We start from the raw sequence: 15,944 nt of genomic DNA on the forward strand, positions 1-15,944 counted from the left end.
GTAATGCGTCAATAATTAAAATCCAATAATGGGAAGTTCTGCATTATTAGTACTTTCATTTTCAACATATTTGATGCTTTTACTTCAGTAAAATGTTGAATTAAGGACTTTTACCAAACGATCACATTACTAGTTTTACTTCTTCCATCCAACCAGCCAGTACTTAGTTTAAATGATACTATTTCATGTCTGTTATCAAAGTGTGTCTCTCCTTTTATAGCTGGTGTTTGAGTGTATGAATAATAATGTACCACTTTTATGATGAATTACAAACCATCTACAAGTTAACGCAGCATTTCTGAGTATTTCTGTGTGAATTCTGTCGCGTTTTTATCTTGTTTGTGTTTTAAACCTCCGACGGCGTCTCTTGGCTCCTCCAGGGTGATCGAACACGGCGAGGAGAACCGCATGACCACCCAGAGCGTGGCCATCGTGTTCGGCCCCACGCTGCTGCGGCCGGAAACGGAGACCTGGAACATCGCGGTCCACATGGTGTACCAGAACCAGATAGTGGAGCTCATACTGCTGGAGTACGAGAACATTTTCGGCAGGTAGAAAGAGACGCTTCCCTCTCTTTCTCTCGCTCTCTCCCTCTGGTTCGGTTCGGCTTGGTCCAGCCCGTGTCCCCCGGTGCAGCATCTCTTCATCTCAACCCTGCGGTCACGGACCTCTCCAATCATACAAACTTCCCGGACCAAAGCCACGGCCGTTACGCCCCGAAAAACCAAAAACATAGCTGTAACTAAACAAGCGACCAAAAACTCTTTTGCACTTTTCAGTGTCTCCATTTTTTTTCTTCTTCTCCTGCAGCTACTTTTGTGCCACTTTACTGCAAAAAAGGTGACGACCTCCTGTCGCGACACTGGATTCCTAGAAGTAGTATATACATGGCGCACGGCTGCGTAAACACGCCTCTGATACCGCAATAGAGACCAAAGCAGAAGGACGGGCCTCCGACTCCAGAGGAGGCTTCACTGCAGCGGCTCACCCGCTCTTTAATGAACCAAAAGAGGAAACCAAGCTACTGCTTGGCTTTTAGACGTCTAGACACTAAGAGAAGAAACAGAACAAGGCGAAGAAGAAGAAGGGATGATACGGAGGCTTTTTTAGGATTAACATGAACATTTTCTGCTGGACTGCTCTCCCTTTCATGATGTCTTTTATTTAAAGTATTTTGTTTCCTCCTGCGCGCTGAATTTCCTTCTCCTTCCTGTAATCCTGACACACTGGACCGGGGTCCTCTGAACACATAAGAGGTTATCGCTCTGTATTATATATCTGCACGCCACCTTCTCTCCATTTGGCTTTTCAGAACAAATCATCTTCTAGCAGTCAAAAGAAAATGCAAAAAAAAATTACTCAGCAGTGTCTTTCCCTCGACTCTTGGATATTAAACGTTAAGGCGAACGACCTTTTGAACTCCGCCCATAAATCTGTACAGTGTTTTACGTGTGTGGATGAGGGTGGGGATGGATGGATGGATGGATGAACTCAATGACAGCATATTGTACAAATAGTAAATATAAGTGTGTATGCCTGGAACACTGAGAATATGACACTATTGTGTGATTGTTGTGCGACCAACAGACGGTGTGAGGGAACCGGGGACGAGGAGGTTTACCTGCGTGTCGGGTAAAGGGAAGTTGTTGAATGTAAATCTTTGAGAAGTAACTGTTGGCTTTAACAAAACTGGAATAAAGAGCTCTGATAAGAGATATTTCCAAAGGAGAGATATATTCTGTGTTGTGTTTATTGTGATACTTGTTCATATGTTTAGACTTGTGCTACAGTAGTTAGTTACTTCAGTGTGAAGATCAAAGAGGGGACACCGCTGGAATTGGAGGATTTTTCTTTTTACTCACTTTTTATTTAGTTTTCAACAGCATAACAACTTGTATTTTCAGACCGTCACATTCTTTTGTCAAATTTTCAGATGCATGTCTTGGTACACATGATTTTCAGGTACAGTGTACAATACACAGAAAGAACAACAAATATCAATGCTGCTGGAATTAGAGGTTTTGATCACGTTACTGCATCTGACTCTATTAAACACATTAAAGCCAATAATACAATTTAAATATGAAAAGGTTCAAGTCGTGACAATTGTCTGGATATAATTGAAGAAAATTCAACATTTAATTTCATGTTTCTGCACTCTGTGACGGCTCTACAACAAACTCTGTATGGCTACAACTTACATTCATTATTTACCATTAAGACGGCCCAGTAACCAATAATTCTTCATTGATGTGCAACTTTCTCAACTTGTATTATGTGGCCAAGCAAACACTGACCAGCATGCACCACGGTCCTGCAACTAGTTCCTCTACGACTGTGAGAGTTAATTAGGGTTATTGAACACACCTGTGGTCGTCTTGCTAATGAGCTACACCTGTGGAGCGGATCCTTTGATCCTCTGAGCCACAGAATAAAGAGAGTTCAGTTCATCAAATAATCTCAACGTTTGTATATCTTTACATTTCTCTCCCCTGCATCACTTAAGAATTGTTACTTCTTGTAAACCAATCCTCAGTCCTCAGGCGTCTTCATTCAGAAGTTGAGTTTAGACGCCATAAATAGGTCATGAAACCAGAATATTTATGTAGGAGAATCTGAATAAACATGACTAAATGTAATGTTTCTGTTTGTTTCTGGTGTTGTTGAAACATTTAAAAAACCCTTAAGGGGGAAACTCAGCAATTTGTTATATACAACTAAATCATAAGTTGTTTTATGAATATTTTTTTTTAAATGCACATCGGATCTATTAGTCATTTCGGCGTTTGCTCTCCAGCAGGCTTCAAGATTTCCTCAACAGAACGTGCCGATGAGTTTTATAATGCAAACCCTCCAAACTAAATTAATGATCTGCTAAAATTCAAAGCGTGCCGACTTCTTTCACGCGTGTGGAATGACATGTGGAGATCAGACACTGTGATGCTCCTGACACTGTGATGCGCTGCCTCCTCCAGATGTCAAGTTCAAACCCACAGAAAGCTTTTCATGTCGGGAACCTCCGACTACAGATCAACATTTGATAAGATGCTTTCCTCAAAAAACACAGATAAAAAAATGTTCTTGCGGTGTTGAATGCAGCTTCATAGACAGCAGGACGTTTCATCAAACTCCTCTTTCTTTGCAGTCCCTCAGCGTGTCGTCCACTAGGGTGGAAAAAAAATAGTTTTAATGATCATAACAGTGATTGTTGTTGGCCCCCCCTCTGTTCTCTGATACATATATGCAATGTCTGCTCACGCTGTACGTCTAATCAGTGTGAGGAAAACCTGAAAAACAACCAGAAGCACAGCTGCCTTCCTCTCTTGTTGTTGGTGTTGAAAATAGAGACCAGACCAACTCACCCTCTCTCATCAAAGAGTACTAATATACTTTTGGATACAAAATAACAAGACTGGGAGATAATTGATCATTGAGGTGTAAAAATGACCTGATTGACGTAATATTACTTTGGAGTCCAAGTATGGTCAAATTCCATCTTGTGTATCTGGGTCAGCGCCCCAAAATCCAGTCTTTCATTCATAGTTTTAGTTGAATTTATCAATTTGTTTTGATATTTTAAGACCAATTCAGTGGCCGTTAATGGGATTTGTTTGCGGACTGAGATCTGTGGGTTATGTTGAGCTCAGTGGATCAACCTGCAGTCTGTAGCTTCCTGCTGGTCATGAAAGTGTTGTCGCTGTCCGAGGTGCTGATCCGGGGATCCCTGATTGTCAAGGGACACTGACCATCAGCATGCGTACGTGTATTCAGCCTTGTGACTACCAACGGTGGTAGTTGTCCTGACCTCATCTATCAGGTGTAACTGGGGCAATTTAAAATAGGGCAGTCCTAAAAAAAAATGGAGCATGCAAGCTCAGCAAAAATCCCTTTTCTGGATAATTGAGGGTGCAATGTTGTGAGTCCAGCAGACCCATGACATAAGCAGTTTACTTTGGTTTGCTTTCTATGTATATATCTATCTATGTATATATATATATATATATATATATATATATATATATATATATATATATATATACCGATATCTTCTGTGAGACACGTTTCACCTCTAACGCCAACTATACTGTATTTTCTAATCACTTTAACCAGAAGGAAGTCACATTCAAAGTAAACTGAAAAAAAGAAATGTGGATTAAAATACATATATATATATATATATATATATATATATATATATATATATATATATATATATATATATATATATATGTATTATTGATTTTCTACACATGAATGAAATTAGTCTGCAGCTGGAAAATATCACGATTCAGTTAAGTTTATTTTAATCAATTAAAAAAAACATAAATGCCCATCACCAAGCTAACATTGTTACTTTGCTTTTTTTAAACAATAATATTACATTTACTTTAAACAGAAAAACAGCAACACTGCAGCTTTATAGTATTGCGGTTCAAGTTGTGGATTCAGACTCAGATTTCCTGCAGCCGGTCTGAGGATTTGAACACTGACCTTGCAGTCCCTCTGAATTACAATTAAGTCCAATTTGAAAGTAAATATTGACTCTGTGTGAACCCGGGCTGTGCAGAACGAGGAGATCCCTCCTGTTTAAAGCAAAATGACAGTGGCCGTCGGTCCTCCACAGAGAGGCCCCCGGTCCGGGGCCTCTGGGTCAAGGCTCCGTCCGTGGGGGACAATCGCTCGCTGCCTCCCCAAAGAGCCGGTCCCCTCCTCCCCCTGTATTCGCTCCACTTCACCCTCAGCCCTTTGTGGTTCCCGCTGATAAGGCCGAGCTGATACCCGCCCGGCGCTGCTGCAGGAGGAAGATAAACTCACTGCTGTCCACTGCAAAAGGAACTGGAGTCTAACAAATTCAATTTGATTTAATCTCAAAATCTTTTCTGAAGTTATGTTGTTTTTTTACACTGTAATTAACAGCGCTTATCGTAAATATTTGCTCATGTGCTTGCATCAATTAATGAGTTTACGTTTCCTGTTTGAACCTGAGGTGGTTGTGTTGTCAGAAAATTCACTTAAAACCAGACTGGAATATGATTTAGGATTCAAGGATTATTATTAATCTATCTGTGTATCATTGTTGTATTACTTTCATTTATTAGTTGTATAGTCAATAAAATCTAGTCCATATCTTTGGATTTTGGTCTTTTGATCAGAAACAAACTTTATCAAGTTTTAAAAAACACACACGACATTTAAAACCTGTTGAGCCCTAATTATGGGACCCTTTTATATCAGGTCACAAGGTACACATCAAAAAAAAAACATTGTATAAATCCACTCCCCCCCCCCCCAAAAAAAAACATGTTTGGTATCAAATTAAACATACAAATCAGGGCTACGATAATATATAATCCCCATTTACAACCTCTAAACACAACTCAAACAATAAATAGGATTAGGTTGAGGGTGAGGGCTTAAAGGGCTACGTTCACGTCACCACACCTCCACGTACACGTGTGTTTAATTCAAAGTTTCCTCAATAAGATTCCTGACCGTCTGTTACAACAATTAAATATAGACTTTTTTCACATTAATTCAGAGTTTTAACGAAACAGTCGAGTGACAACCGGCCTCAGAGGATGAGGAGACGTGACCAGCAGATGAAGGACGAAGAGACACGAGGAGCATCAACAATGGCAGACAGTGACGGGTCCACACACACACACACATGTAACTTTTCTTCTCTTTTAACTAATCTACTGTAATCGTAGGTGTTTGCTCACCTTGGGAGGATGTTTGATTCTGACACCGCACACTGGTCGTAGTCAAACTGCTATTGCTCCAATGTTTTTTTAAAGAGTGCGTGTGTGTAGTTCTGGTGTGAGGACGTGTGTTTACTCCGTGGAGTTCAGTGACCTTCTGATTCAGGAGCTGAAGCTGAACTGGTTTTGTTTTTGTCTCCGCATGGCGTTGAGCTTCAACGGTCACCGGCGGCTGTGAGAGAGATCTCCATTAAGATTGACCTGAATGACGAGCGCTCCAGGTAGCTACAAAAAATCACAGTCTCTCTCTGGTTGGTGTAAGTCCGTCACTACGGGGAGAAAATCCAGCTAACCAGCAGGATAAGATCAGCGTGGAAGCTGCAAAACGTTCTGTTTTTTAAATCACGGACGGGCCTGTAGAGTCACTTCTTATCTGTCCGAACGGGCTGCAAACTGTCAGAAAGTATATCCTTCACCCTGACTGCTCTCCTCTTGCTTGAATGACCCCAAAGTGTTGATGTGTGAAGTGATGTGGTCCCTGGGGTCAAATGGAAATTACGAGGGTGTATTTTCCATTTCCCAGCGCTTTAAAGTTGTGACAACATGGTTGCAAGATGGCCGACAATCAAAATGGGATTTAGATATTTTGAGACCAATTCAGTGGCCGTTAATGGGATTTGTTTGCAGACTGAGACTTGTGGATTTTCTTGAGCTCACTGGGTCAGCCTGCAGTCTGGAGCTTCTTCCTGTTGTGATCATGACAAAGTGTTGTCGCTGTCCAGGGTGCTGATCCGGGATCAGCACCCTGGACAGCGTCTCCCGCTCCTAACCACGGGCCTCCCGCTTCAAAACTGGCCTGCGTCAGCCCCGCCCCCACATACTGTATGTGTGTGCGCGTGTGTGTGAGTGTGTGTGAGTGTGTGTGCGCGCTCTGTTGTCTCTTGCCGAGTAGAATTCGGAGACTCTTCGGTGTTTGACAAATTAGCAAAAATAATTGATGACAAAACACAGAGAGCTGCATTCACACAGACAGGAGACGTCCTCATTAGACGGGCCGCTTCAGAAAGACGCCATTTGGAATATCAACAGCTGTTTGCACACCGTGTGACAATAACTCATTACAATGTGCAATATTGGCATCAGTGTTTGTGATGGAATAGTGGCATTAGACATAAACCCCTCCTCCTCCTCCTCCTCCTTTAGAAGACTAACCTCCCTCCCCTCTGTAGATGTTGGACCCTCGCTGAGCAGACGGCTCGACTCATTTGGCTCTAATAACTCCGACGTGAGAGATCTTCTCTTTGGGGTAAAGTGACACCTACTTCAGAAGTTGATTGATGGTCTGAAGCCCCCAATTTGGACGAGATTTAGTTCTGCGGGGCAGGTCGAGTGGTTTCCATTTTGTTTACTCTGAACAGATATATACCTGTGATTGAGAGGCCTAAACGGCCTATTGTTGGTTCTCTGTGCATTTAAACATAAGAAACCCAGAGAAACGAGAAGTTAAATGCCTCAATTAAATGCCTTTTAAATGCCTCTTAAATGCCTTGAGTGCCTCGTTTTGAATTCCCTCGTCACGAAGGTGACGGCTTTCTCTCAACGCTTTTGTTTGACGGCTGACAGCAAAATGGCAAAAGTCACAGAGTTAATGGCATTTATCCAGAAAGGCCAATCTGCTAATGCGCCGCGCCGCTGTGACATTTCTCTGGCCGCAGATTGATGGATAAGTGGCCAGGCCTTTTCCCGTCAGGCTCAACATTAAGACAAAAACACAGAAGAAGAGACTTTAAATTAAATGGCTGACTTGAATGAACCAAAAAAAATATTTTGGGGCGGGTTGAACTTTCAAAATATGGATGTCGGTACAGGAAATATCCAATCAGAAACTTGAGAAACTAAAGGTAGCTGTAAATATAAACCCACAGAAATTGACATCAAAAGAATAGATACATGTGTTTAAAGTAAAAGTACACAAGTATTATTATGAGCTAAATATTGTTAAAGTAAACGTACATGAGTATTATTATGAGCTAAATGTTGTTAAAGTAAAAGTACACAAGTATTATTATGAGCTAAATATTGTTAAAGTAAACGTACATGAGTATTATTATGAGCTAAATGTTGTTAAAGTAAACGTACATGAGTATTATTATGAGCTAAATGTTGTTAAAGTAAAAGCACACACGTATTATTATGAGCTAAATGTTTTTAAAGTACGCAAGTATTATTACGAGCTATTACAAAAAAATCTTCAAACAAGTTTAAACGTTATCATAACTAAAAGTGAGCATAGCATAAGCACCGTTGTGCCATTTATTCCTTCATAAATGACATTTTCTTTCTTCGTGTGGATGAATGAGGATCTTTTTATTCTGCATACGAACACGCTTGGGGTACAATATGCAGCCCAGGAGCAAAATATTAATTAGCTTCCTGTTCACGGCCGCAGAACAGTCAACCTCTGTCTGTCCTTCAAACATTATAGCCAACTTTACAGTTCAGATAAAACACATTTGAATGGATTTCTAGATGTAATTGAAGGGGTCTAAACACATGCGTGTCCTTAAATATGAAGATAGTGGCTCACCTCACACACGCTAACATGCATCGTGTAAGTTTGGCTTTAAAAGCAGCATTAACGTGTGTTTATCTCTTGTTTACGCATGACATATCTGGTTTATCTTGGTGGTGTTTAAATAACGCTCCAGCGAGGCGCCGGCTTGTGGTTTACAGTCGAGGACTCAGAGAACAACAGAGGACACCATCTGATTACCATCTGATAACCGTCTGATGTCCTCGGCGCTCTGATTCATCGAAGCGGCGCTTCTTTAACACAGAAGACATTTAAAGAACATGGAAATATTTGATGCACATCCAGTTGAATTTTTAAACGCCGACAGATCGAGCTGCCGTGTTGTCTTCAGGCTGTCTGGCACAGATCATACGTGAAAGTCACAGAGTCAGATCTATATGGCGTAGTGTGTGTATGTGTGTGTGTGTGTGTGGCAGGCCTTAATCCAAAACCTATTCCTCCTCCTCGCTTGAGGGTGCAGCTGTCTCCATCAAGGGCAAACGGAAGCAAATAATAGAGGAGATTAGCATAAAGTGTCAAGAAAGCGCTCAGGGATTTGTCGCCACGCCGTCTTCAGCAAATGTATTCAGTTTATAAAACAACACGAGGAGGAACACGTCTTCCGGAAAGTCGGGCCGTCAAAGCATGAACAGTTGTTTATCTTTGATAAAGACACTGGAAGCAGCTCGAGCTCCATCTGAAATCATTAAATAAATCCCTTCGATGGAGGCAGCATCTGCTGACGCGGCACGCTTGGTTAGACGCGTGAGAGCGTGGAACAAAAGCAGGAGGAACGGCGTGTTGGTGACTCCACACGCTCCGTTAGGTCGGACCGCCGTGTCGGCTTCCAGCTTCACGTCTCGCCTGATTACTCCCAACAAGTTCCACTTCTCCAGCCGCTCGCTGTCGACACGTTTCTAGAGGAAAACATCACACGCTTTGATGTCTGGAGGCTTTTGCATAATGGCTGCCCTCTCTGGGCCTACGAGTCTCTTGAGGAGAACATACACTTTTTATATTTATCCTCCATCCAGGATCTTGGTGCTGTGGGAGAGAGGAGACGGTCCTGTTTGTTAGAGTGCAACCACTACTGAACCCAGCCTGAAAGCTGTTGGCAGGAAGTGGAGGTGTTTGTGTTTGGGGAGCTGCTTTGGGAGGAGAAGATGTTTCCTCCATGTTTCCATCACTAATCGCTGTTACACTGAAACCTGCCAGAGCAACACAACAGTCCTGGAAATCACAGCAACGTGAATTAAAGGGGGAACCCTTTTTCTGTGTGAAATGCAAGTTAACAGGTTTAGCAGAGGAGCTGAGGATGATGCCGGGATGCTGCAGGATGGAAGAGAGAAGAATGGAAAGAGAAGCAGAGCCGCTGAGAGAGAGACAGACAGTCGTTCTGAGTTATGGAAATGTCCATAAGCCGTTTCCAGTAATGGTTTCCATTGTAGATTTGGAGTAATTGTGCTGCTGCTTGCTGCTGATAAACCTCTGGAAGAGTCCGGTCTCCGCTGGATTCTATCAGGAGGCCGTCAGACAGAAAGTTTTGGCTCAACCAGGTTTTTTTTTGGATGCAGCAGTTTCTCCTCTTTGTCTTTCTGCACCAACAAGACTTTGCGGCACGAGGAGAGAAGACAGAAGCAGCAGACGGAGACCGGCACCAACACCTCTGTGTCATCACGTGGACATGCAGCTCTTATCTGCAGCGGCTCACAGACTCTGAGTTCAGACGCTCCCAGTGGGAATAAAACCAGCGGCTGTGGAGGAGACGCTCCACTCGTCGAGGTTCACAAGACTTCTGGGTCTGTCTCTCGGACACTTTCCTGACAGTCTGCTCTCCGGTATCTCAAAGGTTTTAACACTGAAGGTCTTGATGAAATAGTAAAGATTGAAATTACTTTAATTATTATTTAGTCAGTTTTATACTCGTCGTAATACGTTTTGAGTGAGTGTAATGAATAATAGTGTCACTAACAGCATCACAAGCTGCAAAATACATCATTATTTACAATATGAGAAGTGCACTGAAGGACCCAGGAACATCAATAATCACCAGTTGGTTTGTGGACTACAGTTGAGGCCTTGTCTTTGACATTTTGGCTTTTTGCAACCAGCAGCGACGCGACTGGTTGGAGCACAACCGCTGAACAAAACATTTGAATGCCGACCAAAAGGTTACCATTGTCTTTAATGAACTGGAAACACACTGAAAGGGTTAAAGTTGCAACGCCGTGGTAGCAACCCGACAATCACAAGGTAGCCCCGCCCTAAAACATACCCTGCTGTATCGGTGTGTATATATATATATATAAATATGATGTGTCTGAATGAATTTTACAGCTGCATTAAAGTGTATGTTGCATTTCAGTACCGTAGATGTTCACGGTTGTGTTAATTGTAACTCCTTTTATATATTGTTGGCTAGTTTATTTCACTGCATCATATTCTATAAAACAATACGTTTGTTGGGAACATATACAATTGGAACCTGAAGAGCAACTAAAGCTGTTGTAAAAAGTACAACATTTGCCTGTGACAAGTAAAGATACAAGTACCTCAAATCCGTGGTGCAGCATAGTATTTTATCTGCCCCTCCAGTCCGTCTGAGCCAAAAAGATGATGACACCAAACCAGGAAACTGCAGCGTTGAATATGTCAAAAATACTGGCTGGCATTGAACTGAATGGGAGAGACTAAAACCGTGTCTCCGGCCCCGTACGCATTCATTCGATTGTAATCCTCTGCGCTTTAATCACCAGTTCATTGGAAACCTCTGCTCACTAAACAGTTTGCTCAGGCGCGGCGTGGAGGACGTAGCTGCCCGGTGACTCTAAGCCACGCACACCGAGGATTATAATTACCCGTCAGGGCGGTCAGGGGAAGTCTGCTGCCCACGAACAATCAGATTTCACTTCAACGTTGAAGCGCTGAATACTTTCATTTACTTGCAGTGAAAATCGAAGACTTGTGGTGATGAGACGTTCAAGAGCATTTTATACTTTACCTGTAGGTAATGTGATGACACAAGCGGAACACACACACACACACACACACACACACACACACACACACACACCCAAGACACTCCGCTTTCTACTCGGCAGGACACAACGAACGTACGCACGCACAAACATGCATGCACACGCACACACACGCACGCACACACACACACACACACACACGCACAAACACGCATGCACGAGCATGCACAAACACACACGCACGCACGCACACACACACGCACAAACACGCACGCACACACACACACACACACGCACGCACAAACACGCACACACGCACAAACACGCACACACACACAAACACGCACGCACGCACACACACGCACGCACAAACACACACACGCACAAATACACACACGCACGCATGCACAAACACGCACACACAAACACGCACGCAAACACACACACGCACAAACACGCACGCACGCACGCACACACACACGCACAAACACGCACGCACACACACACACACGCACAAACACACACACGCACGCACGCACTCACACACACACACTCACACACACACACACGCACACACACACTCACACACTCACACACACACATTCACACACACACACACACACACACACACACACACACATATTCACAAACACCTGCCCCTCGCTACTTATTAACCTGATAACTGTCATTAGGGGGAATCCTCGCCAGCTAATGAGACATCTGCGTGCTAAACTGGTAAAATAATAAACTCTCTGAGGACCTTCTAACTGCTGCAGCTGAACGATGATGGAAAAACAACAACAACAACAACAGCAGCAACAACAAAAATCCTCACGAGCGTCAAATTCTCCCCAACACAACCAGTCCAAGGTCATTTCTTCACAGGTGTTTGGGTTGCACTTGTTTTCCGAGCCACTCGATGACAGATGCTAAACATCGACGCTGCTCTCACAAGGAGGGAGTTATTATTATAAAGATCGCTCTAAGCAACCTTCAATGCGTTTTGGGAACGTTTACTGGTGGTTTGCTGTTTACCACAGGCCAAAATCATGAATGTATTAATACATAATGTGTGTGTTATGGGATCGGATGCATTTTAATAACACAGGAAAAAGATATTTAACAAGACTATGTCTTGAAAATTGTGAAACCCAGATATTTGGACTCTTGGCCGCCTTCATCCCAGCGCTGATAATCAGAGATGACCCTTTTAATCTCTACTGGGTCCAGCCCAAAAATCCAGTGGTAGGTTTGATGAAATGAATCATAAGCAATTAACCCGTGTTGTTTTTTTCTAGACATCCATATTAATTAATTCTCCTGACAAATCGGTAAGAATTGGGACATCTTCGCTCCAGAAGTATGTTAAAATTGACGGAATGTTCTTGGACCGATAAGATTAAGATTCAGACATTTTGATTTATGTCTCAACACGAGCTATTGCTCGCTAGTCCGAGTACGTCTAAGGGCAATAGGGTTCATTTTGGGGTCTCATTTCAATTAATTTCCTCGAAGAAGCGTGTTATTCAGCCCTGAATTCGAAGGAGGATTCCTGGAAGCATTATATCATCATTTCATCAACATCCTCGTGTGTCTCCTGGATTGTACCTGAGACACACTGAGGAGCAGAGCCTTCATGCTGCGAATCCCTGGCCGGGTTTACACCTCTGTGCAAAAACTTTTTAATGATGAGCCTTCGGCAAATGGAGAGGTAATGTTGACTGTGTTTTAAAAAAAGGAAAGGTTTCTGAGTGCAAAACATCAGAGACAGAAGCTCTTAGGGATATTTTGTTTTTCCTCGCAGCAGATACAGTAATTGCTTGCTTTATTTTGGGCGATCCTCACATCTTTTTTACTAGTTTTGCTTCTGTGGAAATCTTCTGTTCTGGTTGTGAGGCCGCACGTTGGTTTCAGGATCACCTCCGATACGTTGTGCTGCTGACGACAAACTAGCACAGACAAAAAGAAAAGAAGGAAACTATCCTTTATTAATGCAAAGACACTTCAACATGTGAACTAGGAGAAGAAGGAGAATATATTTGGTGATGTCTTCCTGTCGTCAGTCTCAGACAGTTCTCATCCCGAGGTACGAGAAGAAGACTCGTCACATGGTTGTTTACAGCTTCACTCGAGACCCACAACGACCCCGCAGTGCTTTGTCGCCAGTTCCGGCTCTGTTTCCATGGTGACCATGCAAGGTCGTGAGCCGGGTCCAGAGGAGACGCGACCTTTTCTTCCTCCTCTCCGTCATTTCTGCTGCAGTGGTGGAGATTCTGTGTTTTACTTTACTTACTTCAACTCAGGATGTAAAACTCGAAACATGACCTCCAGTTATCTGTCCATCCGTGTGTGTGTGTGTGTGTGTGTGTGTGTGTGTGTGTGTGTGTGTGTGTGTGTGTGTGTGTGTGTGTGTGTGTGTGTGTGTGCATTTATGTCACAGGCCGCATGCATTTGTACATTTATATTTTGATAATAAAGCAGCTTCATGTCCTCATGCAAGTGCTGTTGAGACAACTTTCATGGTCCAGTGCTAAATGTGACAAACACTCTCCATTCTGTGAAGATTGTGCCACTTAAAATATATATATATATATATATATATATATATATATATATATATATATATATATATATATATATATATAAATATATATATATATATATATATATAAATATATATATATAAATATATATATATATATATATATATATATATTTATATATATATTTATATATATATATCACACACACACACACACACACTAACACACACACACATGCACATACATACACACACACTGGGAATCCATGTTTTACCAAATGCATTCCCTCCCAGTGTGGATAGAGATGTTGGATGAAAGCAGCCACTAAAACAGTGTTTTGTTAAAATCTCAAATCACTTCTTTACTCTCTGTCTGCAGCATTTCCGTACTCAATTTACCCCCCGAGGAGATTTGAAACAAAGTGAGAGGAGGATAAGGAGCGAATGGGATAATTAAAGGAATGAAAGCAGAAGACAAAAGGGCAGATGCTGAGGAGGAAAAGGAGGAGGAGGAGGAGGAGTGCGCTGCAGGAGGGGAGCAGAGAAGAAGAGGCTTGTTGACTCTGGCCCTCTCATTATAAAGGTCATTAGCGGTTCCTCTCCTCTGGCGGCTGATTAACAACATCATTTAGATCAAAAGGCCGCTTAACTTGAGACCTCTGAATTATAGTTTAGAGAAAATAAGGTCATCAGAGAGAGAGAGAGAGAGAGAGAGAGAGAGAGAGAGAGAGAGGCGGAGCTATAAAGCCATCTCTCTCACAGCAGTGAACACAAGTTTCTGCTCCATAATAAAAAACACTTTCATCTTCAAACGGTCAGATTCGCAAAAGTCTGCAGGCACGTGATCTAAATTGTTCAATCAATTGAAGCTTTTGTTGAACCTGAATCTTCAAAACTGAACGATGTTTGATTAGAAAGCAGCCGACTGCTCTAAACTCCACTTCATACACAGAGAAATAACAGACATAATGTGTTGTTCTTGTCTGTGTGCTCTCTTTGAATCTCTCTGAACTTGAACCACCAATGAAGAAACTGATTCTCACCTCACTTTAGTTTGACTTTTTTTCATTCAGTTCCCACCAATAGAAATAGAGCATTCCCATTCAATTCCACGTAGCAGGATGGTCAGAGCGGTGGCCATTTTGATGTGTAGCTCTGCCAGTGCAACCTTTGTTCCATATAACGTCCATATAAATGAAACCGCCTTACGGGAAGTCGTGGACTCACAGTTTAGCAGTACCGACTACATCGAGCAGTGAATCAGTGATGTTAGCGCATTCGTGTTTGGCTAATTTAAGCGGAAATAGCGAGACCACTAGGTTGCTAATTCCCCTCCTCTGCAGAGAAAGACCAGCTATTTGTGGCGCCACTAAAGTGTGTGGTCGCCATGATGACTAACAACAATCACACATACTCTTCTGTACAAGTTAAATAACCACAGGAGCAGAACGGCGGAGAGCTGTTTTCTCGCCTTTTTCCTTTCAGTCTTAATTTCATAAACCTGGCGGCACATTTCCCGCTCTCTCATTCAGCAGCACGCCGGGCTCGAGTTTAAGTTTTAATCCAGACCCTTTGGGCAGATGTTCATTATGTGTGCAGCTCAGAGAGCAGGACGGAGTTGCAGCCGGGGTTATTAACAACGGCGAGTTTCCTGAAACTTCAGTCTGACAAACGGCCGTTAACGTCTTCATTCCTGACGTCAGACTGAGGTAAAACCATGTGTTCACAGCCATGTTTTCGCCATACGCTAGATAAGACGCTGCTGACTTATCTAGCGAAAGCCCGTAAGTGTTAAGATTCTCCTCCCGTCATTGGTTTCCAATATTTTTTCGGCCATAACGTCGCCGCCATGTTTATGCCCAGATGATCTTATTTTAAGTGTTGATGGAGAAGCTTAAACGTTAGCATCGTCAAACACTGACCGAACTTCATTCAGAAATCGAGAATTAATAAAAAGTGTTTTTTATTGCATCACCATTTTGTTATTTCGGCATCCTCTTGTATCCGTTCAATGCAATTAAATCAGTTAATTTTGGGCTCATACCGCTGGAGTAAACCAGGCGATGTGTGGCTTGCTAGGTGTAGTGGTTATGACGATGACGATGATGATGATGATGATGATGATGTTGTTATGAAGCGAGACACAACGG

At 42.5% G+C, this 15,944-nt stretch overlaps 1 protein-coding gene across 2 annotated transcripts in view; it reads left to right on the forward strand.

Annotated features, from left to right (window-relative positions):
* The window catches only part of LOC306741591 (rho GTPase-activating protein 12-like), a 48,623-nt gene extending 46,926 nt beyond the window's left edge, over window positions 1–1,697 (forward strand). For both annotated transcript variants that reach the window (XM_079223897.1, XM_079223898.1), the window contains one exon: window positions 381–1,697. In XM_079223897.1, coding sequence (XP_079080023.1) covers window positions 381–555 — 175 coding nt within the window. In that variant the 3' untranslated portion in view covers window positions 556–1,697. The remainder of the gene's footprint in view (window positions 1–380) is intronic.
* Window positions 1,698–15,944: the final 14,247 nt, after the last annotated feature.

Source organism: Taurulus bubalis (assembly GCF_910589615.1).
Source record: "Taurulus bubalis genome assembly, chromosome: 1".
In the NCBI taxonomy this organism is placed as follows: Eukaryota; Metazoa; Chordata; class Actinopteri; order Perciformes; family Cottidae; genus Taurulus; species Taurulus bubalis.